The 22,819-nt window shown below is 46.7% G+C and overlaps 1 protein-coding gene across 1 annotated transcript; it reads right to left on the bottom strand.

The window, feature by feature from the left end:
- Positions 1-6,431: 6,431 nt before the first annotated feature.
- On the bottom strand, positions 6,432-9,407 carry LOC146356480 (vomeronasal type-2 receptor 26-like). The gene is made up of 2 exons (XM_084830140.1): positions 9,314-9,407; positions 6,432-7,342 (listed from the first exon to the last, which is right to left on the bottom strand). Exons 1-2 carry the CDS (start codon positions 9,405-9,407, stop codon positions 6,432-6,434), a joined length of 1,005 nt encoding a protein of 334 aa, XP_084686266.1.
- Between the last annotated feature and the right edge of the window lie 13,412 nt (positions 9,408-22,819).

Below are 22,819 nucleotides of genomic sequence, written 5' to 3'. Positions count from 1 at the left end.
AGACAGTCTGGCCCCAGAGACCTCTGGAATCCGTGGGACTCCTGAATGAGATTTTCCAGTAGCCAAAGCTGGCCATCCTGTTGAAGCACTTGTCATGATATGGAGTAGATCGGTTTGACTGGCTATCAACATAATCGCTCCTGAATGCCCTCTTAGACACTATGGCATCCCGACAGCTCCCTGGTTTAATGAGGAGCTTCAAACAGTGGAACAAGCTGGAATGTGAGAGGCCTAAGGCTCTTCATGAGGATGACGGAACACACCTGAAAGGGCATAATTACACATGTCGGTGAAGGCAGCGAAGAAGGCTTACTTTGCTGCCTCCGATGCATCCTTGAATAACCATTCAGCTGCCCCTTTTGAGGGGTTCAGTGCTCGCTGTCATCTACTGGACTGAATCCAGGGCTGCCACCCTCTGAGACCTGCTGTGATGAGTTTGCCAAACATTTGAGGATAAAATTGCTCACCTCCATACTGACTTGAACACCGCAATCAGTACAGTGTCTGTTGAAGTGTCCACTGTTGTGGGATCAATTTCAGTTTTTAACCCCGAGGAGGTGGACTACCTTGATGGAGGGAGCCATGATGGACTGACCGGTTTGCTTAGGGGAGTGGCGAACATATCGCTTCAGGATGGTGTAGTCTCTGCTGTGTTGAAAGTGATGGTGTGACTACTCCTGAAAAGCACATCCCTTCACCCAGAAAACTATATAATTGCATGTGTAGAAATACCCCATTTTTGAGCAAGGCTGAAAGACTGGTGACCTATCAGCTGCAGGTGATCTTGGATGAAACTGATGATCTTGATCCATTCCTGCCTGGGTTGAGGCCCAGTCTTGGAATGGAATTGGTCTTGATCACCCTGATGGAAGATCTTCTTTGGCAGAAGGACACGGGGAGTGCGACCCCGTGTATATTTTTTCATTCTCTCCGTGGCTTTGTATACCATTGACCACTCTGTGAGTTGCGGGTTGGGAGCTCAGAGCTCCCATTTGCAGCTTCAGCTGGTGCACCAACTATGGCCATTCCTGGCCTGAGATAGCCCAGGCACTGTAATCCATACACTCCTCACCTCATGGTTAGTCTATTATGATAGGCGCTGGCGGAGCGCTAGGGGCAGGCCATGCCATCTAAGGGGAACAAGGGAGAGATGTGTAGTATCTGTCCCCTGCTCCGGGCCTGTCCAGAGCCAAAGGATGGCTGGGGGAGGCGTGACCCCATCTTCTGGCCTTCGTTTGCTGCTCTGCAATGCCAGGTCTGTTACCCAGAAAACCTCCCTCATCCATGACATGATCCTGGATGAGGGTGCAGACCTGGCATGTATTACGGAGACCTGGCTGGCCGAGGCTGTTGCTCCAACCCTTGCAGCCATGTGTCCAGCTGGATTTTCGTATGCACAGCAGCCGAGGGCTGGGGATCGGGGAGGGGGAGTGGCTGTTATCTACCGAGAGTCCTTGGTCTTCACCAGACCCCCTCTCCGGGAGACCAAGGTTGTTGAGTGCATGTACTGGAGGTTGGGCCCGAAGGGCAGTCTGGGGATTCTGCTCGTTTACCGTCCACCCCGCTGCACGACTGACTCCCTGGCCGAGGTGCTTGAGGTGGTCTCTGATGTGCGTGTACAGTCCCCTAACTTACTGGTGTTGGGGGACTTCAACGTACATTCGGAGGCCATCCTCACAGGAGCACCTCGGGACTTCATGGAGACCATGGCCTCCTGGGAGCTGCACCATATTCTAACTGGGCCCACCCATGTAGCCGGTCATGCACTAGACCTTGTGTTTGTTTCTGGAGAAGCGGGGAGTGATCTGGAAGTCGGGGGTATATCCACCACCCCCTTGTCATGGTCAGATCACTATCTGGTGATGTTGGACTTCTCGGTTCCACAACCCCTCTGCAGGGGTGGAGGACCCATTAAAATGGTCCGCCCCAGGCGTCTTATGGATCCAAATGGATTCCTGAACGCGCTTGGGGATTCTCTGGGGCATGCCAACGGCCACTCGGTCGAGACCCTGGTGGGTGGCTGGAATGCCGCAATCACTGGGGCATTAGATCGGGTGGCTCCGAAACGCCCTCTCCCCCTGAACAGGGCTCGGACTGCACCATGGTTCAATCCGCGGTTACGAGCTCTTAAACAGGAGGTGAGACGGCTAGAGCGCCGGTGGCGGAAGTCTCGCTCCAAAGACGATCAGACACGGGCTAGAGCTATATCTTCAGCCTATCACGTGGCGGTGAAGGCAGCAAAAAAGGAATATTATGCTGCATCCATCGCGTCTGCAGAGTGCTGCCCCAGGAGGCTGTTCCAAGTGGTCCGGAGCCTGGTTGGTCCTGTGGCTCCGGAACCACTGGAGCATTCTAAGGCCTCCTGTGAGGCTTTGGCAAGGCACTTTGCAGATAAAATTGATCAGATTAGGTGTGTTACTCTGCACACTGTGGATACAGTTAGTGAGCAAGAGGCGGCCTGTGGCAAACCGGTTTTGTGGGATCGGTTCCAGCTTCTTCCTCCTGATGAAGTGGACAAGGTGCTTTCATCTGTAAGGCCAACCACCTGCTTACTTGATCCTTGCCCATCTTGGCTCATTATGAGCTGCAGAGAGAGACTGGGTGAGGGGATCAAGGCAGTGGTGAACGCCTCCCTTGAGGAGGGAGTGATGCCATCAGCCCTCAAGGAGGCAGTGATAAGACCGCTCTTAAAGAAGCCCTCCTTGGATCCTCAAGTTCTGAACAACTTTCGCCCAGTCTCAAATCTGCCATTTTTGGGCAAGGTGATTGAGCGGGTGGTGGCGGTGCAGTTGAAGGCACACTTGGAAGAAACTGATTATCTAGACCCATTTCAGTCGGGCTTCAGGCCTGGGCATGGGACAGAAATGGCCTTGGTCGCCTTGGTGGATGATATGAGGAGGGCTCTGGATAGGGGTGAATGCTCCTTCCTTGTTCTCCTCGACCTCTCAGCGGCTTTTGATACCGTTGACCACGGTATCCTCCTGGACCGCCTGGAGGGGTTGGGCATTGGAAACACTGTATTGCGGTGGTTCCAGTCCTTCCTCTCTGGCAGGTACCAGAGGGTAGCACTGGGAGAGGAGGTTTCGGACCCGTGGCCACTCACTTGTGGGGTGCCACAGGGTTCCATCCTCTCCCCGATGCTATTTAACATCTATGTGAAGCCACTGGGGGCTATCATCAGGAGGTTTGGGGTGCAGTGTCATCAATATGCGGATGACACTCAGCTCTACCTCTCATTCAAATCTTCACCAAGGTTGGCCGTAGAATCCCTGTCCAAATGTCTGGAGATGGTGAGTGGCTGGATGGGGAGGAATAAGCTGAAGCTCAACCCTGACAAGACCGAGGTACTTTTGGTGGGAGACAAGAGGAGGCTGGGGGATGTTGACCTGGTGTTGAATGGGGTACAGCTACCCTTGAAAGACCAGGTCCGCAGCCTGGGGGTCATTTTGGACTCCCAGCTGTCCATGGAGGCTCAGGTGTCAGCTGTGAGCCGGACAGCGCTGTATCAACTCCATCTGATACGGCGGCTGCGCCCCTACCTTCCCGATCATCTGCTCCCATCGGTAGTACATGCCCTGGTCTCCTCTCGTTTAGACTACTGTAATGCACTCTACGTGGGGTTACCCTTGAAGACGGTTTGGAAGCTGCAGCTGGTACAGAACGCGGCGGCTCGCCTGATTAAAGGCAGCCGCTGGCGAGATCACATCACTCCAGTGTTGAAGGAGTTGCACTGGTTACCAGTTGTTTTCTGGGCCAAATTCAAGGTGTTGGTTTTGACCTTTAAAACCCTATATGGTTCTGGCCCAGCCTATCTTAAGGAGCGCCTCCAGCAACACCAGACAGGCCGCTTAACAAGATCAGCCTCGGATGGCCTTCTCTCTGTCCCCTCAGCCAGGACAGCTAGACTGGTGGGGACGAGGGAGAGGGCCTTCTCTGTGGTGGCCCCCACTCTGTGGAACTCCCTCCCTAGGGAACTCCGTCATGCCCCCTCTTTAATGAGCTTCCGTCGTGCATTAAAAACGTGGTTGTTCAGGCAGGCATTTGGGGTGGGTTAGGGTATTTTTTTAAAAAAAAATTTATGGTAAAATTTTATTGTTTTAAATTGTTTATGGTGGGTTGTACATCGCCCAGAGTGGCTGGGTGACCAGTCAGATGGGCGATTAATAAATTTAATAAATAAAATAAAATAAATAAATAAATGATGTGGTCTACTGTAATGTGCTCTACAGCAGGCTGCCCTTGTGCCTGGTTTTGAGAATGCAGCCTGTGCAAAACGCAGCAGGTAGGATCCTCAGTGGAGCACCCAGCTATACACATAATATAGCCGTCTTAAAAGATTTGCAGCGGGGGCCTTTCCTTACTGAGCCATATTCAAATTTTCGGTGCACTGCTGACAGACAAACCCCTAAATGACTCGGGGCAGCTTACACAGCTAACCACCTTCCCTTATCTATACCTAGTCGACCCCTGAGATCTTCTGAGGAGATCTTACTGATCATTCTGCAGCCAATGGACAATCACCAGGAAGCGGCATGTGAGTGGGCCTTCTCAGCGGTGGCACCCACTCCTTGGAATCCTCTCCCACATGTGATTTGAGTAGGGATGTTAGAGAATTCTGCCACGGATCCCAGGGAGGCCAAATTCCAGTGAATTTAGCCCCCCAGAATCCATGGCAGAACGGAGCAACCCGCCCCACCACCCCGCAAAATCCCCGCGAAACGGAGCGTACCTGGCTGCGGCTCTGGTGGCAGCTCTGGCGGAGGATGAAGTGGCAGTGGCAGTGACAGCGGCGGCTGCTGGGCTGCTGTGGCCGCAAATGGTGTAGGGGATGCCATTTGCATCCCTGCTTTAGCCGTGATAGGCCACGTAAATATATACGTAGCCAATCACGGGCCAGCGTAGGGACGCAAATGTGTCCATTTATGTCTGCAGCAGCCCGGCAGAGGCTGGAGGCCCCGCTGTGGGTTGGCCTGGCCAGTGGCTCCGCTGCCGAGTGGAGCTGTGACTAGCTGCGGAATGGAGCTGGCCGGGAAGGATTCCGGGGGGGAGGAACGTCTCGGCTCCCCCCCCGTCGAGGATTCCGGGGGGAGGAACTGATCACCTCCCCAACTGCGGACCCCAGAGGAGCCAGGTAAGCGGGGTTTCGTACACCCCTAGATTTGAGTGGCAGAAATGGTGGCAAGTTTTCAATGCCTTTTGAAAATAAAGTTATTCACAAGTCTTTTCCTGACTCTGTTACCTCCGTGTTCAACACTTATGATGATGTGATGTCTTTGATTGCCTTTAATTATTTGTATTTTTGTTTATGTTGCATTGTAATATAAACTGCTTAGAGATTTTAATATATTCAGCAGTAAAAAGGTAAAGGTGTCCCCAACCAGTCATGTCCGACTCTAGGGTGCGGTGCTCATCCCCGTTTCTAAGCCGAAGAGCCAGCGCTGTCCGAAGACGCTTCCGTGGTCATGTGGCTGGCATGACTGAACACCGAGGTGCACGGAACGCTGCTACATTTCCCGCCGAAGTGGTACCTATTTATCTACTTGCAATTTCTTCCTTTCGAACTGTAGGTTGGCAGAAGCTGGGACTGAAGACAGGAGCTCACTCTGTCATGCGGCACTCGGGTCTCGAACTGCTGTCCTGCCGACCTTCCGGTCTGCAGTTCAGCGTCTTAACCACTAAGCCACCGCGGCCCCTAATATTCAGCAGTACAGAAGTATTATAAATAAAAATAAAATGGCTAAGTATCACATGGTAGAAACAATCAAATAATCAGGTGGTCTGGAGAAAAAAAGATTACAGAGGTATATAGTAGGATGGACTACCCATTCCAGTTAATGAGAGGCCATGGTTCCTAGGCTTTGTTTGGTCTACCTGGGAGCACAATGTCATGGTTGCCAAAAGAACTGGTCCATACACTTATTCACTCAACTTCTCCAGTGCCTTTGCATGTGGAGGAGGAGCACGGAAAAGTTCCCTCTGTCATGCCTGTCAATATGGGATGCGATGAGCTCAAACACCAGGGGGAGAATACTTGAATTGGGCCCAGAACTTGAGCACGCTCCGGGAGAGAGCGCAGGACAGGAAGGCCTGGCGTGCTATGGTCCATGGGGTCACGAAGAGTCAGACACGACTGAACGACTGAACAACAACAACAACAACAAATGTATGCTGTGATGCACAATGCCCACAGGGGGAAAATGTGAAATGCACTACCCTCTGTCAACAACGAAACTTGAATGTGATGTGTTTGTTTGTCAATGTAAATAAAAAAGAGAACTGTATAGCTATTACTCAGTGGCAAAAAACAGAGAAGTAGCAAGAGATATAGATTTGTCAAGCAATAATTATATATGATCTGAAACACATGGGGGGGGGAGAGGGGAAATCAGAATCGTGCTATATGACAACCCCCTCAAACAGTGCTATAAGAATCAGATTTCGACTTCTGTTTTCATCATGAGATGCTCCTTTGTATTCAGATCAGGCCTGAATACAAGAATGTAGCACTTGGGAATAAAGATGCAGCCCAGCAAGCCAGCACTGGAGGCCAGGATAGAGAAGACCTGCACAGCCACCATGTATTTCCCCTTGGTGCTCAGATAGGTGGGCACAAAGGACACCCAGACGCTGCAAAAGACCAGCATGCTGAAGGTGATCAGTTTGGCTTCATTGAAAGCTCCGGGCAGCTTCCTGGCTAGGAAAGCCACCGTGAAGCAGATGGCAGCCAGGAAGCCCATGTAGCCAAGGGCAGTGTAAAACATGGTGACGGACCCTTCATTGCATTGCAGGGTGATCTGCCCAGGCTGGGAGTGCATGTCAGAGTCTTGGAAGGGTGGAGAGATGCCCAGCCAGATGGAGCAGATGACAACTTGGACACTGGAAGAAGAAATGACAGTGGAGTTGGCCAGACTTTTCCCCAGCCATCGCCTCACCCTGTTCCCTGGCTTTGTGGCCAGGAAGGCCAGTATCACGGTGATTGTTTTTGCCAGCAGTGAAGAGACGGCAACTGAAAAGATGATGCTGAAGGCCGTTTGCCGGAGCAGGCAGGTCACCTTCCTTGGCCGCCCAATGAACAGGAAAGAGGACAAGAATGAAAGCAGCAGGGAGACGAGGAGAATGTAGGAGAGGTCCCGGTTGTTGGCTTTGACTATGGGAGTCTCGAGGTGTCGAATGAAGATTCCTAGCACAATGCCTGTAATTAGGGAGAGGAATAGGGCAAAGGAAGCCAAGATGATCCCCAAAGGTTCTTCATAGGACAGGAATGTTATGATCTTCTGGATACATTGATCTCGGTCCTTATTTGGATGCTGATCCTCTGGACACTTGCTGCAATGTTCTGCATCTGCAAAAAGCAAGTATCAAAACTATCTCAGACAACCATAGTCTTTTTTCTTCTCATTTTAAACATTTCATCAAATATATTTTCCAGGATTCAAGCTTATACCCAAGAACAGGACCTCATCAAGCTTGCTGTCTGTAGTTGCCTGTCTGCTCTGCCCCCAGTACTGAACCCGCACTTGACATTTTTGCAAGTAGATGCATATGCACAGTCAAAGAAATCTGTCTTAGGTATAGCAGTGCCAAGTCCTTTTTCTTACTCCATATCTTTGTGGAAATCATGCCCATGCTTTCCTGGAAGCAAAAGATTCATACCTGGTCCACGCAAAAAACTCAAATACCTACACATGCTTCCCCTTTTGCACTATTCTGCACACAGTCACAGGAAACATAAAAAGCAGAGAACCTCCCTCACAAACACACTCACTCAGGAAACAGGGACAGCCTGAGTCACTGACCCATTGAGACCTAACGGCCAAACAGGAGAGGACACACAAACACACAGAGGGAGTCATACACACTGGGCCCCCACACACTTACACTAGAGTAAATAATATTTATGAAATCATAGAATCATTCAAATCTCCAGGGCCAGATGAACTGCATCCTAGAGTAATAAAGGAACTGGCAGAAGAACTCTCCAAAATACTGTCTATTATCAGAAATCATGAAGGACGAGTGAAGTGCCAGATGACTGGAGGAGGGCCAATGTTGTTCCTATCTTCAAAAAGGGCAAAAAGGAGGAACCTGGGAACTAGAGACCAGTCAGTCTGACATCAGTGCCTGGGAAAATTCTGGAGCAGATTATAGAATCATAGAATCATAGAAAAGTAGGGTTGGAAGGGGCCTACAAGACCATCAGTCCAATCCCCTGCTCAGTGCAGGAATCCAAGTCAGAGCATCCCTGACAAATGGCTGTCCAGCCTCGTCTTGACTGCCTCCAGTGTGGGAGAGCCCACCACCTCCCTAGGTGATTGGTTCCATTGTTGTATTGCTCTAACAGTCAGGATGTTTTTCCTGATGTTTAGCCGGAATCTGGCCTCCTGTCACTTGAGCCCATTCCTCTGTGTCCTGCACTCTGCGATGATTGAGAAGAGATCCTGGCCTTCCTCTTTGTGACAACCTTTGAAGTACTTGGTGAGTGCTATCCTATCTCCCCTCAGTCTTCCCTTCTCAAGGCTAAACATGCCCAGTTCTTTCAGTCTCTCCTGAGAGGGCTGTGTTTCCAGTCCCCTGATCATCTTTGTTGCCCTCCTCTGAACCCCGTCCAGCTTGTCTGCATCCTTCTTCAAGTGCGGTGCCCAGAACTGGACGCAGTACTCCAGATGAGGCCTAACCAGTGCTGAGTAGAGGGGATAAATCGTGGATATTAATAAAAATAAACAAGACAAGAAAGGATCCAAGTTAACAAATGTCAAAACACCTTCCCTGAAAATGCCTGGGTGAATCTTTGCTCTCTTCCCCAGGGGCCGCCCTTTCCTCCAGAGTCACTGACCTTCCTTGGTGGAGATGGTCCCTTCTGCACAGGGAAAACAGTCATAGCAGCAAACTGGCTTCCCTTCCTGAGGCACCTTGAAGAATCCTGGGTGACAGCTTTCCACACACCTAGAATGAGGCAGGGGCTAAGCATAGATTCAAGAAAGATGAAGGAAAAAGTGTTTGTTAGGCCCAATATATCAAGGGCGAAGAGTCACAGAACAGGAAAGGTCTAGCAGGATCTCCTGATCCAGTTTTAATTTGGAAATTACACTGCTGGGCACAGAACTTTGCCAGCCCTGCCTGGTTCAAACCTGGGAGGGAACCTGGAACCTTGTGGATGCAAACAGATGTTGTGCCACTGATCTATGTTTCCTCCCCAACTATTGCTTGCTGGCTGTCTTTGGCTCTTCATTGGAGCAGGACCTCCTGCTTGCTGAAATCCAGACGTCAGCTGCTCCAGCTGACAGCTCAAGCCATGGACCTCAGGACCACAAACACGCCTTCTGGGTGTTTCCAACCTGCTCCACTCCACTGCTCACACCTTCAGAAACAGCGGTTGTTTCAAACCCGTCTCTGTGCATCTCTCCCATTGTGCTATCCTGTATTCATCCTTCCAGTGTTTTCTTCCTGTAAGCTAACTGGGAAGGAACTGTCGCTTTGTCTCATGCATTTTATTTTATTCATTCACTGATTCATTCTATTTCTTATCTGCCCCATAACTAATGTTCTCTAGATGGAGTAAAAACTAAATTCCAGAGAAGAGATTAAAATATGAAATACAATACCGATATTTAAAAGAATAAAGTACAATATAATGCAAAGCAGTAAAGAGCACAGAAATTGATTTAACAGCCATAATAACCTCGAACGAGGTCTCTAACCTGCCTGGGAGAAAAGGGAAGTCTTTGCCTGGCACCTAAAATAGAATACCGTAGGCGCCAGGTGAACCTCTTTGGGGCGTTAATTCCCTAAGTGGGGTGCCACCACTGAGAAGGCCCTCTCTCTTGTGGCCACCAGCCTTGCTTCATCTGGTGAGGACACCTGGAGGAGTGCCTCTGATGATGACCCAAAAGTCTGAGCAGGTCGATGCGGGAGGGGATTTGCCTTCCGCTACTGTAGTCCCAAGCCATTTAGGTCTTTAAGGCTCAATACCAAGACTTTGAATTGGGTGTGGAAATGGCCTGAAAGCCAGTGCAGCTGACAAAACAGTGAGAGAATCGGTCAATTCCATTTACTAACCTAGCAGCTCTATTTTCAGCTAACTGAAGTTCCTGCACAGTCTTCAAAGGTAGCCCCACGTACGATGTATTGCAGTAATCCAACCGGGAGATTACCAGAGTGTAGATAACTGTCAGCAGCCTATCTCTGTCCAGATAGGGTCACAGATGGTGAATTAATCCCAGCTGATAGAAGGCGTTCCTGGCCACACAGGCTAACTGGGCCTGAAGTGACAGTGATGGATCCAGGAGCACCCTTACGCTGCCTGCCTTTAGCTGCATTCAGGGGGAGTGCAACCCCCTCTGGGGCAGGTCAAATGCCACTGAACTGGGGAGACAAGCCACCTGCTAAAAGCACTTCCTTCTTATCTGAATTGAGCTTTGGTTTTGTAGCCCTCATCCAGCCATTAGCCTGCTCAAACAGTGATTCAGGTGGTGTTCAAGGAATTGTTTGTTTGTTTGTGTATTTTTAAAATCGATACCCAGCTTTTCCACACAGCTTTGCCCAAGAAGGCACGTTGATGAGGCAGAGAGAAAGCCCCAGTACCATTTCAAGGTGTAAGCATCGTGAAAACAATGCAGTGATGACTCGAAGCCAACATGGATTTGTGAAGAACAAGTCCTGCCAGACGAATCTGATCTCATTTTTGGATCAGGTCACCTCCCTTGTGGACATCATATCCCTCGACTTCAGCAAAGCTGAAGTGCAGCTCCAAGTGGGCTAGATGAAACAACTATTAGGTGGATCCACTGTTGGCTACAGAATTGGACTGAAAGAGTGCTTATCAATGGGATCTTCTCCAACTGGGGAGAGGTCATGAGCGGGGCACCGCAGGGCTCAGTCCTGGGCCCAGTGCTCTGCAACACTTTTATTAAAGACTTGGAGGAGGAGGTGCAGGGAATGCTGATCAAATCTGCAGATGACACAGAATTGGGCGGGATAGCTAATACCCTGGAAGAAACAGAATTCAAAGTGATCTTAATAGGCTGGAGTGCTGGGCTGAAAACAACAGTATGAAATTTAATAGGGATCAATGCCAAGTTCTGCACTGAGGAAAAAGAAACCAAATGTACACTTACAAGATGGTAGATACTTGGTTCAACAATACTACAAGCGAGAAGGATCTTGGAATCGTTGTAGATGACAAGCTGAATATGAGCCAAAAATGTAATGTGGCTGCAAAAAAGGCAAATGCTCTTTTGAGCTGCGTAGACTCTTCTATGAATCTATGATTCTATGCTGTCCAGGTTTTTGAGGGCCCTTGGGCAAGACACCCTCAATGGGGCCACTCATCTTCTCACCGCCATTGTCACCAGATGTGTCTGGTGGTGAAAAGAAAGTCCGATGCTGTAAAGAACAATATTGTTTAGGAACCTGGAATGTAAGATCAATGAATCAAGGTAAGCTGCAGGTGGTCAACCATGAGATGGCAAGATTGAACATCGGCATCTTGGGAATCAGCGAACTAAAATGGACAGGCATGGGCGAATTTAATTCAGGTGACCATCATATCTACTACTGTGGGGAATAATCCCTTAGAAGAAATGGAGTAGCACTCATAGTCAACAAAAGGGTGGGAAAAGCAGTACTGGGGTACAATCTTAAAAACGATAGAATGATCTCAGTACGAATCCAAGGCAAACCATTCAATATCACAGTAATTCAAGTCTATGCCCCAACCACTGAGGCAAAAGAAGTTGAGGTTGATCGGTTCTGTGAAGACCTACAACACCTTCTAGAACTATCACCAAAAAAAGATGTCCTCTTCATCATAGGGGATTGGAATGCTAAAGTAGGAAGTCAAGAAATCACCGGGATAACAGGCAAGCATGGTCTTGGTGTATAAAATGAAGCAGGACAAAGGCTAATAGAGTTTTGCCAAGAGAATCCGCTGATCATAGCAAACACTCTTTTCCAACAGCACAAGAGGCGACTCTACGCATGGACATCATGAGATGGTCAATACTGAAATCAGATTGATTATGTCCTTTGCAGCCAAAGATGGAGAAGCCCTATACAGTCAGTAAAAACAAGACCCGGAGCTGACTGTGGCTCAGATCATGAGCTGCTTCTTGCAAAATTTCAGCTGAAATTGAAGAACGTAGGGAAAACCACTAAACCATTCAGGTATGCCCTAAGTCATATCCCTTATGAATATACAGTGGAGGTGAGGAATAGATTTCAGGGATTAGACCTGATAGACAGAGTACCTGAGGAACTATGGATGGAGGTCCATCACATTGTTCAGGAGGCAGCAATTCAATCCATCCCAAAGAAAAAGAAATGCAAGACAGCAAAGTGGCTGTCTGAGGAGGCTTTACAAGTAGCTGAGGAAAGAAGGGAAGTGAAAAGCAAGGGAGAAAGGGGAAGATATATCCAACTGAACGCAAAGTTCCAGAGAATAGCAAGGAGAGAAAAGAAGGCCTTCTTAAATGAACAATGCAAAGAAATCAAGGAAAACAACAGAATGGGAAAGACTAGAGATCTTTTCAAGAAAATCGGAGATCTCAAGGGAATATTTTGTGCAAAGACGGGCATGATAAAGGACAAAGAAGGCAGGGACCTAACAGAAGCAGATGAGATTAAGAAGAGGTGGAAAGAATACACAGAAGAACTATACAGGAAAGATATGAATGTCTCTGATAGCCATGATAGTGCAGTCACTGAACTTGAGCCGGACATCCTCGAGAGTGAAGTCAAGTGGGCCTTAGGAAGCATTACTAACAACAAAGCTAGCGGAGACGACAGTATTCCAGCTGAGCTATTTAAAATCCTAGAAGATGATGCTGGTAAAGTGCTGCACTCAATATGCCAACAAATTTGGAACACTCAACAGTGGCCACAAGACTGGAAAAGGTCAGTTTACATTCCAATTCCAAAGAAGGGCAACGCCAAAGAGTGTTCAAACTACCGTACAATTGTGCTCATTTCACCTGCCAGCAAGGTGATGTTCAAAATCCTACAAGCTAGGCTTCAGCAGTATGCGAACCGAGAACTACCGGAAGTACAAGCTGGGTTTCGAAGAGGCAGAGGAACTAGAGATCAAATCGCCAACTTTCGCTGGATCATGGAGAAAGCAAGAGAATTCCAGAAAAATGTCTATTTCTGCTTCATTGACTACGCTAAAGCCTTTGATTGTGTGGATCACAACAATCTGTGGCAAATTCTGAAAGAGATGGGGGTACCAGACCACCTTACCTGTCTCCTGAGAAACCTGTACGAGGGTCAAGAAGTAACAGTAAGAACCAGACATGGAACAACCGATTGGTTCAAAATTGGGAAAGGAGTATGACCAGGCTGCATATTGTCACTCTGCTTATTTAACTTATATGCAGAGTACATCATGAGAAACGCCGGGTTGGATGAATCACAGGTCAGAATTAAGATTGCTGGGAGAATTATCAACAACCTCAGATATGCAGATGATATCACCCCACCGTAATGGCAGAAAGCGAAGAGGATCTAAGGAGCCTGTTGTTGAGGGTGAAAGAGGAGAGTGCAAAAGCTGGTTTGAAACTCAACATTAAAAAAACTAAGATCATGGCATCTGGCCCCTTCACTTCCTGGCATATGGAAGGGGAAGAAATGGAAGCAGTGACAGATTTTATTTTCTTCGGCTCCAAGATCACCGCAGACGGTGACTGTAGCCATGAAATTAAAAGACGCTTGCTCCTTGGGAGGAAAGCTATGGCAAACCTAGACAGCATAGTAAGAAGCAGAGACATCCCCTTGCTGACAAAGGTCCGTAGAATTAAAGCTATGGTTTTCCCAGTAGTAACGCTGTAAAGAACAATATTGTTTAGGAACCTGGAATGTCAGATCAATGAATCAAGGTAAGCTAGAGGTGGTCAAACATGAGATGGCAAGATTGAACATCGACATCTTGGGAATCAGCGAACTAAAATGGACAGGCATGGGTGAATTTAATTCAGGTGACCATCATATCTACTATTGTGGGCAAGAATCCCTTAGAAGAAATGGAGTAGCACTCATAGTCAACAAAAGGGTGGGAAAAGCAGTACTGGGGTACAATCTTAAAAATGATAGAATGATCTCAGTACGAATCCAAGGCAAACCATTCAACATCACAGTAATTCAAGTCTATGCGCCAACCACTGAGGCCGAAGAAGCTGAGGTTGATCGGTTCTATGAAGACCTACAACACCTTCTAGAACTAACACCAAAAAAAGATGTCCTCTTCATCATAGGGGATTGGAATGCTAAAGTAGGAAGTCAAGAAATCACCAGGATAACAGGCAAGCATGGCCTTGGTGTACAAAATGAAGCAGGACAAAAGCTAATAGAGTTTTGCCAAGAGAACATGCTGATCATAGCAAACACTCTTTTCCAACAGCACAAGAGGCGACTCTACACATGGACGTCACCAGATGGTCAATATCGAAATCAGATTGATTATGTCCTTTGCAGCCAAAGATGGAGAAGCTCCATACAGTCAGAAGCAGATGAGATTAAGAAGAGGTGGCAAGAATACACAGAAGAACTATACAGGAAAGATCTGAATGTCCCTGATAGCCATGATAGTGTGGTCACTGAACTTGAGCCGGACATCCTCGAGAGTGAAGTCAAGTGGGCCTTAGGAAGCATTAGTAACAACAAAGCTAGCGGAGATGACAGTATTCCAGCCGAGCTATTTAAAATCCTAAAAGATGATGCTGTTAAAGTGCTGCATTCAATATGCCAACAAATCTGGAACACTCAACAGTGGCCGCAAGACTGGAAAAGGTCAGTTTACATTCCAATTCCAAAGAAGGGCAACGCCAAAGAGTGTTCAAACTACCGCACAATTGCGCTCATTTCACATGCCAGCAAGGTGATGCTCAAAATCCTACAAGCTAGGCTTCAGCAGTATGCGAACCGAGAACTACCGGAAGTACAAGCTGGGTTTCGAAGAGGCAGAGGAACTAGAGATCAAATCGCCAACATTCGCTGCATCATGGAGAAAGCAAGAGAATTCCAGAAAAACGTCTATTTCTGCTTCATTGACTACGCTAAAGCCTTTGATTGTGTGGATCACAACAAACTGTGGCAAATTCTTAAAGTGATGGGAGTACCAGACCACCTTATCTGTCTCCTGAGAAACCTGTACGAGGGTCAAGAAGCAACAGTAAGAACCAGACATGGAACAACCGATTGGTTCAAAATTGGGAAAGGTGTACGACAAGGCTGCATATTGTCACCCTGCTTATTTAACTTATCTGCAGAGTACATCATGAGAAATGCCGGGTTGGATGAATCAGAGGTCGGAATTAAGATTGCTGGGAGAATTATCAACAACCTCCGATATGCAGACGATACCACCCTAATGGCAGAAAGCGAAGAGGATCTCAAGAGCCTCTTGTTGAGGGTGAAAGAGGAGAGTGCAAAAGTTGGTTTGAAACTCAACATTAAAAAAACTAAGATCATGGCATCTGGCCCCATCACTTCCTGGCATATAGAAGGGGAAGAAATGGAAGCAGTGACAGATTTTACTTTCTTGGGCTCCAAGATCACCGCAGACGGTGACTGTAGCCATGAAATTAAAAGACGCTTGCTCCTTGGGAGGAAAGCTATGGCCAACCTAGACAGCATAGTAAGAAGCAGAGACATCACCTTGCCGACAAAGGTCCGTCTAATCAAAGCTATGGTTTTCCCAGTAGTAATGTATGGCTGTGAGAGCTGGACTATAAGGAAGGCTGAGCGCCGAAGAATTGATGCTTTCGAAACTGTGGTGCTGGAGAAGACTCTTACGAGTCCTCTGGACTGCAAGGAGGTCAAATCAGTCCATCCTAAAGGAAATCAACCCTGAGTGCTCATTGGAAGGACAGATAATGAAGCTGAAGCTCCAATATTTTGGCCACCTAATGCGAAGAGAAAACTCCCTGGAAAAGACCCTGATGCTGGGAAAGACTGAAGGCCAAAGGAGAAGGGGACGGCAGAGGATGAGATGGCTAGATAGCATCACGGATGCAATGAATATGAACTTGAGCACGCTCCGGGAGAGAGCGCAGGACAGGAAGGCCTGGCGTGCTATGGTCCATGGGGTCACGAAGAGTCGGACACGACTGAACGATTGAACAACAACAACAACAAACGTATGGCTGTGAGAGCTGGACTATAAGGAAGGCTGAGCGCTGAAGAATTGAAGCTTTCGAACTGTGGTGCTGGAGAAGACTCTTACGAGTCCCCTGGACTGCAAGGAGGTCAAATCAGTCCATCCTAAAGGAAATCAACCCTGAGTCCTCATTGGAAGGACAGATACTGAAGCTGAAGCTGAAATATTTTGGCCACCTAATACGAAGAGAAAACTCTCTGGAAAAGACCGTGATGCTGGGAAAGACTGAAGGCAAAAGGAGAAGGGGACGGCAGAGGATGAGATGGCTAGATAGCATCACTGATGCAATGAATATGAACTTGAGCACGCTCCGGGAGAGAGTGCAGGACAGGAAGGCCTGGCATGCTATGGTCCATGGGGTCACAAAGAGTCGGACACAACTGAATGACTGAACAACATCAACAACAACAACAACACAACTGGCCTTGATAAAAACTTCTGTCTTTCCAACTAGCAGAACAGTATAAGAGGCTGGGTACAATCCAAGTCCATGACTATCCTTCAAGGGACTGTGGATTTAATTAATAGCTGTTGGCAAAAAATGGAACTGAAGGACAATGCACTCCAAGAACAGATTTCTGCACAAGAAACTACGGTGCAAGCTGGTCATAATGTCATGTCTGCTAGAATTTCTCAATTGGAGGCATACTCACGCAGGGCAACCCTGCACGTCCTGGGTATTAAAGGTGTGCCTGATGAGATAAAACTGCCTAAATTCCTGGATAAATTTCTCCATGAGCTACTTGCTCTGCCAGCTGATCATTTACTAGATATTGAGCATTCATACCGTGTTCCACGTGCAGCTCGTGGCACCAATGGGCCTGCAACTGTCATAGTCCAATTTGCAAGAGTCACTACAAAAAATAATATTCTGCGTTTGGCTAGAGAACTGAAAGGACTTTTGTCCGGGACAAATCAAGATAAAGTTATGCTGTTTCCAGATTCCACCAAAGAAATTGCTGAGAAAAGAAGGCAATTTACCAAGGCAAGAAATCATGCAAGACAAATGAATTTACAATATTATATCAAATATCCTGCTATATTTTGTATTCTTTTTGAAGGCCAGATGAAAAAAAAATTAAGTCATGAATTGGCGGAGGCTCGGTTCGCTGGCATACAAATAAAATGCAGGAGACATTTTTTCTAGCTTCGTGAGCTGAGAATTCTTCAGTCAAGATTGCTCTTTGGATTTGTTTAGGCAGCTACAAGGGCAGGGCAGTACGCCAGTGAGGAGGATTGTTTATATATAGTCATGTTTTCTTCTTACTTCTTTTTTTATATTAGATATGATATACTTTATATAAAATTTTTATTTGGGTGTGTGTAGATAGGTGTACATTCATATATATATCCAGAAATATTGTTTAAAATATAGATAATATAAAAAATAGTGATTTGTTATTATTTTTTACCCTTTTTTTCCTTTTCTTTTTTTTACTATTATTATTTTCATACTATGAGACCTTTATTAGTAATATTTTTAACTGGCTAAATTTTTAAGCTCTATTATTGTATATTAATTGAAGGGCAACATATGCTTAGTGGAAATGAATTGCATGCTCCCTTCCGTGTTATAAGTCTGATGATATGATATTGAAATTTAAGGTTGATTATCTATGCTGTATTGCCGTGCAATATTGGCAATGATACAGGTATAATGTTTTAAATAGAATGATACTTGAAGTCTGTGTGTAATGAAGTTTAAATTTAATCCCTTGAAGTAACTTTTTATATTTTTCCTTTTCCCCTTTGGCTTTCTTTCCCATTTGTCTTCTTGCTTGCTTGCTTGCTTGCTTGCATTCCCCCTCCTTTTTCTTGTTATTGCTCTGTCCTCTTAAGCAAAACTGTATTGTTGGAAACTGTAGATAATGTTTGGGTTGTTGCTATTGTTTATTTCATTTATAAAGATTAAAAATAGAATAAAAAATATTTTCAAAAATAAAAATGAAAACCCAGGCAGTCCTTCAGGAAACCTGGTTCCAAGTCATTTAGGGCTTTAGAGGTCATCACCAGCACTTTGAAGCATTTCTGTAAACAGACCGGTAGCCGCTATCTAGCAAATCTGTTGTAGCATGGGAGTCTGTTAGCCACAGCTGCTCAGGTGACTGCAGCATTTTGAACCAGCTGAGGTTTGCAAAGGCAGCCCCATGTAGAGCCTGTCGCAGTCATTAGAGCGTCCAAGACAGTAAATGCAATGAGATGAAGCAAATGGTTTCCCCCACCTTGTCGAACCATTTGGGCCATGCAATCTCATCCTGGTTGATGGTCATCTTGAGATCTTGAGATCCCCGTCTTTCTAAACTCCCGAATTTCATTCTTATAACAGACCTGTTGCGGAACACCACCCAGTTCACAATGTCAAAGTGGGCTGCCAGGTCTCCATTCTCGTCCAAATACACCCCATCCACGGAAGTATTGTAGAACTGGGAGTTTCTCAGGAAAGGATGAAGCTAGGAAGACAGGGAAAACATCAGCATTTAGAAACCTGCTTGGACAAACCTGGTTCTCACCATTTCAGAACTGAAACTCCTAGACTGGAGTGGACATGTGTGTCATTTAACATTTATTTACAATTGTTTATTATTTATTTGTTTATTATTAATGTTTATATACTGTCTCATCTGCGAAAAAGCCATCAAAGCAGCATGCAACAATTTAAAACAATAAAAACTTTTAACAATAAAAGAACGTTAAAAACGTTAAAAACTGCAGAGTTTAAAGGCTAAGTTGTAAAGTTGTGTCTTGAAACACTTTCTAAAGGTTTATCTGCGACACTTTGCAGATAAATGCAATCATCTACACAGAATCTCCCAACTGAGATCTTTTGGGGCCAAACTCTTCTGAAAGCCTCCTCCTTGGCAGTGAAAGCGGCAAAGCCATCGTACATCTCCACCACATCTACACAGAATCTCCCAGCTGAGATATTTTGAGCGGTCCAAGGCCTATCAGTTGGGGTAGTGAACTGATGGTTTGGGTGGCCCAAGGCCCATGGGGAGAGGTTGACCACTTGATAGTCTGTTTGTGGCCAATTCATGCGACACTTTGTAGATAAAGGCAATCATATCTGTGCAGACATGGAATGCCATAGTTAATACAGGTTGTGCAGATGTAACTCTGGCCCCGGTTTCTCCACTTAGAATGGATCTTTTTCCATTTGTACAGTGTCTGTGGACAGGATACTTGGAGACATGAGGCCTACCTGAAGTGTGCTGAATTCTTGCCCTTCCTAACTTATGAAAGCAGTTGTGGGGAGAAGGGACACTGTCTGAGTGGGTAAGGGTAGTGGGGCACAACTCTTCATAGCAAGGTTTCATAGAATCATAGGGTTGGAAGGGGCCTACGAGACCATCGAGTCCAACCCCCTCCTCAGCGCAGGAAGCCTAATTCCCAGGCAGTCTCCCATCCAAGTACTAACCAGGGCTGACAGTGCTTAGGTTCCGAGATCAGAGGAGATCAGGCACATCCACCCCTTTACTCGTCTGACTCCATCTTGCCTGAAAGAGGTGGTGGTAAGAGCTTTGTTAGCAAATAAGAAGAAGCTCACTGACCACCACTGGACTGATAATATCTAGGTCCACTTGTACTGGATACTTTCCATTTGTACAGCAGCTGTGGACAGAATATTTGGAGAGGTGAGGCCTAACCCTTGTGCGCAGAATCCTGACCTGTCCTGGCATATAGAAGCAGCCAGGGGAGGGGGGACGGGTATGTGGGTAAGGGTAGTGGGGAACCCCTCTTCATAGCAAGGTTTGAGTCCATCTTGCCTCAAAGAGGCGGTGGTAAGACTACCTTGACCCAGACAAGCCTGCTTGGGCTTTAATATGTTTAGGAGAGGCTCTGCTGTGGTCTGCTACCTTCAGAGGTATGTTTGTTGGTGACAAAGGAGAGGGCGTTCTTGGTGGCTACTCCCAGGTTGTGCAACTCCCTGCCGAGGGAGGTTGGCTTGCCTCCCTTTCTGCTGTCTTTCTGCCAGAAGGCAAATATGTTTTCATTCATGTAGTCTTTGGCATGTGAGCTGGTCTGCTGGGTTTGGTGCCATGTTTATTCCTTCATTGTTGTGTTTTAATTGTATTTTTAATGTATTTGTTGTATTGTTTCAATCAAATTTTATTTTTAATATTTTTTGTTCCTATGGTTATGAGCTGCCTTGATTGCCATTTTCTTGGTACAAAGGCCGGGTAGAAATCAAATCCATCCATCCAATCAATCAATCAATCAATCAATAAATAGAGGATTTCTTAGGAGAGAGAAAAAGAGAGAGGTTTGGGAAAGAGATACTGAGGAAACTGTGAAGGGGGAAAGACAGAGAAAGAAAAGATGGGTACTGAGGAGGATGACTAAAGACCACTGAACAGAGCAGCAGCATTCTGGTCCTTCTCCCAGGTATCAGGGAGCAGTAGCTCTATAACCAACAGTCAATTATGGAGACTTCCGGTTACTTCTGAGTCCTTGACCTGGACCTTGAAAGTCCCTTCCATCTCCCTTATTCTATGGTGATGGTATTGGTTGCCACTTGAGTCCCTGTAATATGGAATGGAAGTGTCCGTTGCACAGTGAACAGACCAATCTGGGCCTCAGGTCCACCACCCTGCCATTGACAGCCATCCAGCTTCAAGGTAATGTTGAAGCTGGAACTCACCACAGCGTATGATACCATGCCATGGTGCACATTGCCTAAGTCACTCCTCTGTGAAGGCCCTCGTCCTTGGCAGCTGTACTTTTGCTGCCTTTCGGAGGCTGAGTGAACATGGAAAGCCCTCAATGCAACATGTTAAACCAAGAAGTTTGGCTAAGTGAATATGCTCTGATCAACATGAGAGGAGCCACCTAGACCTAGGGATGTCAGAGAAATCCGCTGAGGATTCAAATGAGGCCGGATTCTTTGGAATCTGGCCTCAGGAATCCACAGCGGATCGGGATCACTTACCTCTGCTCCAGGAGGACTGGAGGTGGAACTGCACTCGGCTGCTTCTTCCAGTCAGAGCTGATTGCCTTTTTTTTTTTTTTAAGTCTTTTTTTAAAAGGCAATCGGGAGGGACAGGGAGGAGGCAAATGGCTCTGGCTGGCAGGAGGGAAGGTAAGGGCCCCCAAGGCAGTTCCCGCCCCCAGAATCTGAGCACAGCAGAACCTCTCTAAAGGATTATGGGGGGGGGGGAGGAATGGATCGCCTCTTCCCCACACGGATTCCCTGCCGGAACAGACGGTGGGGAATACATACACCCTTATCCAGACCCCTCGTTCAGAGTCTAGGAATGCACGCACAGGAAAAAGTGGAAGCTTGACCGAGGGAATGAATTGACACAATTTAGCCAGGTAGGCATCAAAGGAGCTGCCCACTCATGGACAGTCAGGGCCAACTCCCTTGCCCCAGGAAACTCCAGACAGGGAGACCGAGTGCAGCGGTGGAGCATGGGAAATGGGACTCTGCAGAGCCAGAGGAGTTCTGCCAGTCATGGGGTCTGGTATCTGGTCGACAGCATCTTTTGAAAGTGGTGTAAGGGGACCAAAAAGGGGACCAACACAGGGAGATTCACTGCTGGCTATGCTAAATGAAATTTCATCTTACCAGTACATTTGAGATTTCTCAGAATCCCAAGACAATTATCCTGGAATCGCACAATGGAATACCTGCCATGGCTGTAGCCTCTGAACTTCCAAACTTTCTCCACCTTCCCTGCGCCTCCTCTTGGATCTGGATGAATAAGCAGCATCTAAGGCGTGGGCCACGGCTTGGACAGTGTTGTAAATGATGTAGCTGTCTAGAGACAGGAGCTTATCAATGTACTCTTGGAGCAGGGCCCTCTGTTTCTGATTCTCTGTGCATCTTTTCCAGCCTTTCGCAGACAACACAGGCAATGCATGCTTTGAACAGTAACACTGATACCTTTCATTCCAAATGTTTTGGATAGTAAGGTAAGATCTTCGAATGTCAGTATATTTTGTCCCTGTATTTGCCTGGATAAAGAAGGAAAACATTCCATGGATGTGCTTTGCAAAATGGTCATTGTACATCAACTCGACAGCGATGTCCCACAAAGCAGTTATGATCCAGACCTTCCCAACAGTGGGTTTTATTGACATTTCAATTGCTTTTTGTAGAAGAAATATTCCCTGTATGAAGACATTAGTCTCTGCATAGTAAATAAACACATTGGCTTGTTTCCAAGACTTAAACGAACCATAGCTGGATGTCATGAAATTTTTCTTCAATCCTTTGATGGCTTGTGAGAAAACAACACAAACACCATTCCTGATGAGCACAGGTTTCAATGTGCTCATGAACCTCTCTCCAATGTCCGTGTCTGGAGTGACTAGACCAACCGCCGTCCATTTGAAATGCAGAAGCAGTTTGACAATCCCCAAATTCAGCATTCCTTCTTTGGGCACCATCCGGTAGAAAAACGGGAACTGAGTTTTCTCGTTCAAAACATGAGAAACGAATGCATAGGTGACCTGACAAAGAAAGGAGGGGACCAGTTGGGTTTTTTTTGGTTTCAGGTCAAAGCTCAAATATCTGTTAAATCTAAAGTGGCTCGTAATGATGGGAAAGATCATCATCAATATATATATATATATATATATATATATATATATATTAGTGTAAAACTCATTGCTAGAGATCTACCAGGCCAATTTTCTTCATGTTTTATTTGAACTGAAGCTTGAGCAGTG

This window comes from Heloderma suspectum, chromosome 2, assembly GCF_057233095.1.
Source record: "Heloderma suspectum isolate Gila_16-S chromosome 2, 16-S_ref, whole genome shotgun sequence".
NCBI classification, from domain to species: Eukaryota; Metazoa; Chordata; class Lepidosauria; order Squamata; family Helodermatidae; genus Heloderma; species Heloderma suspectum.
This window is presented reverse-complemented; position numbering and strand designations above follow the sequence as displayed.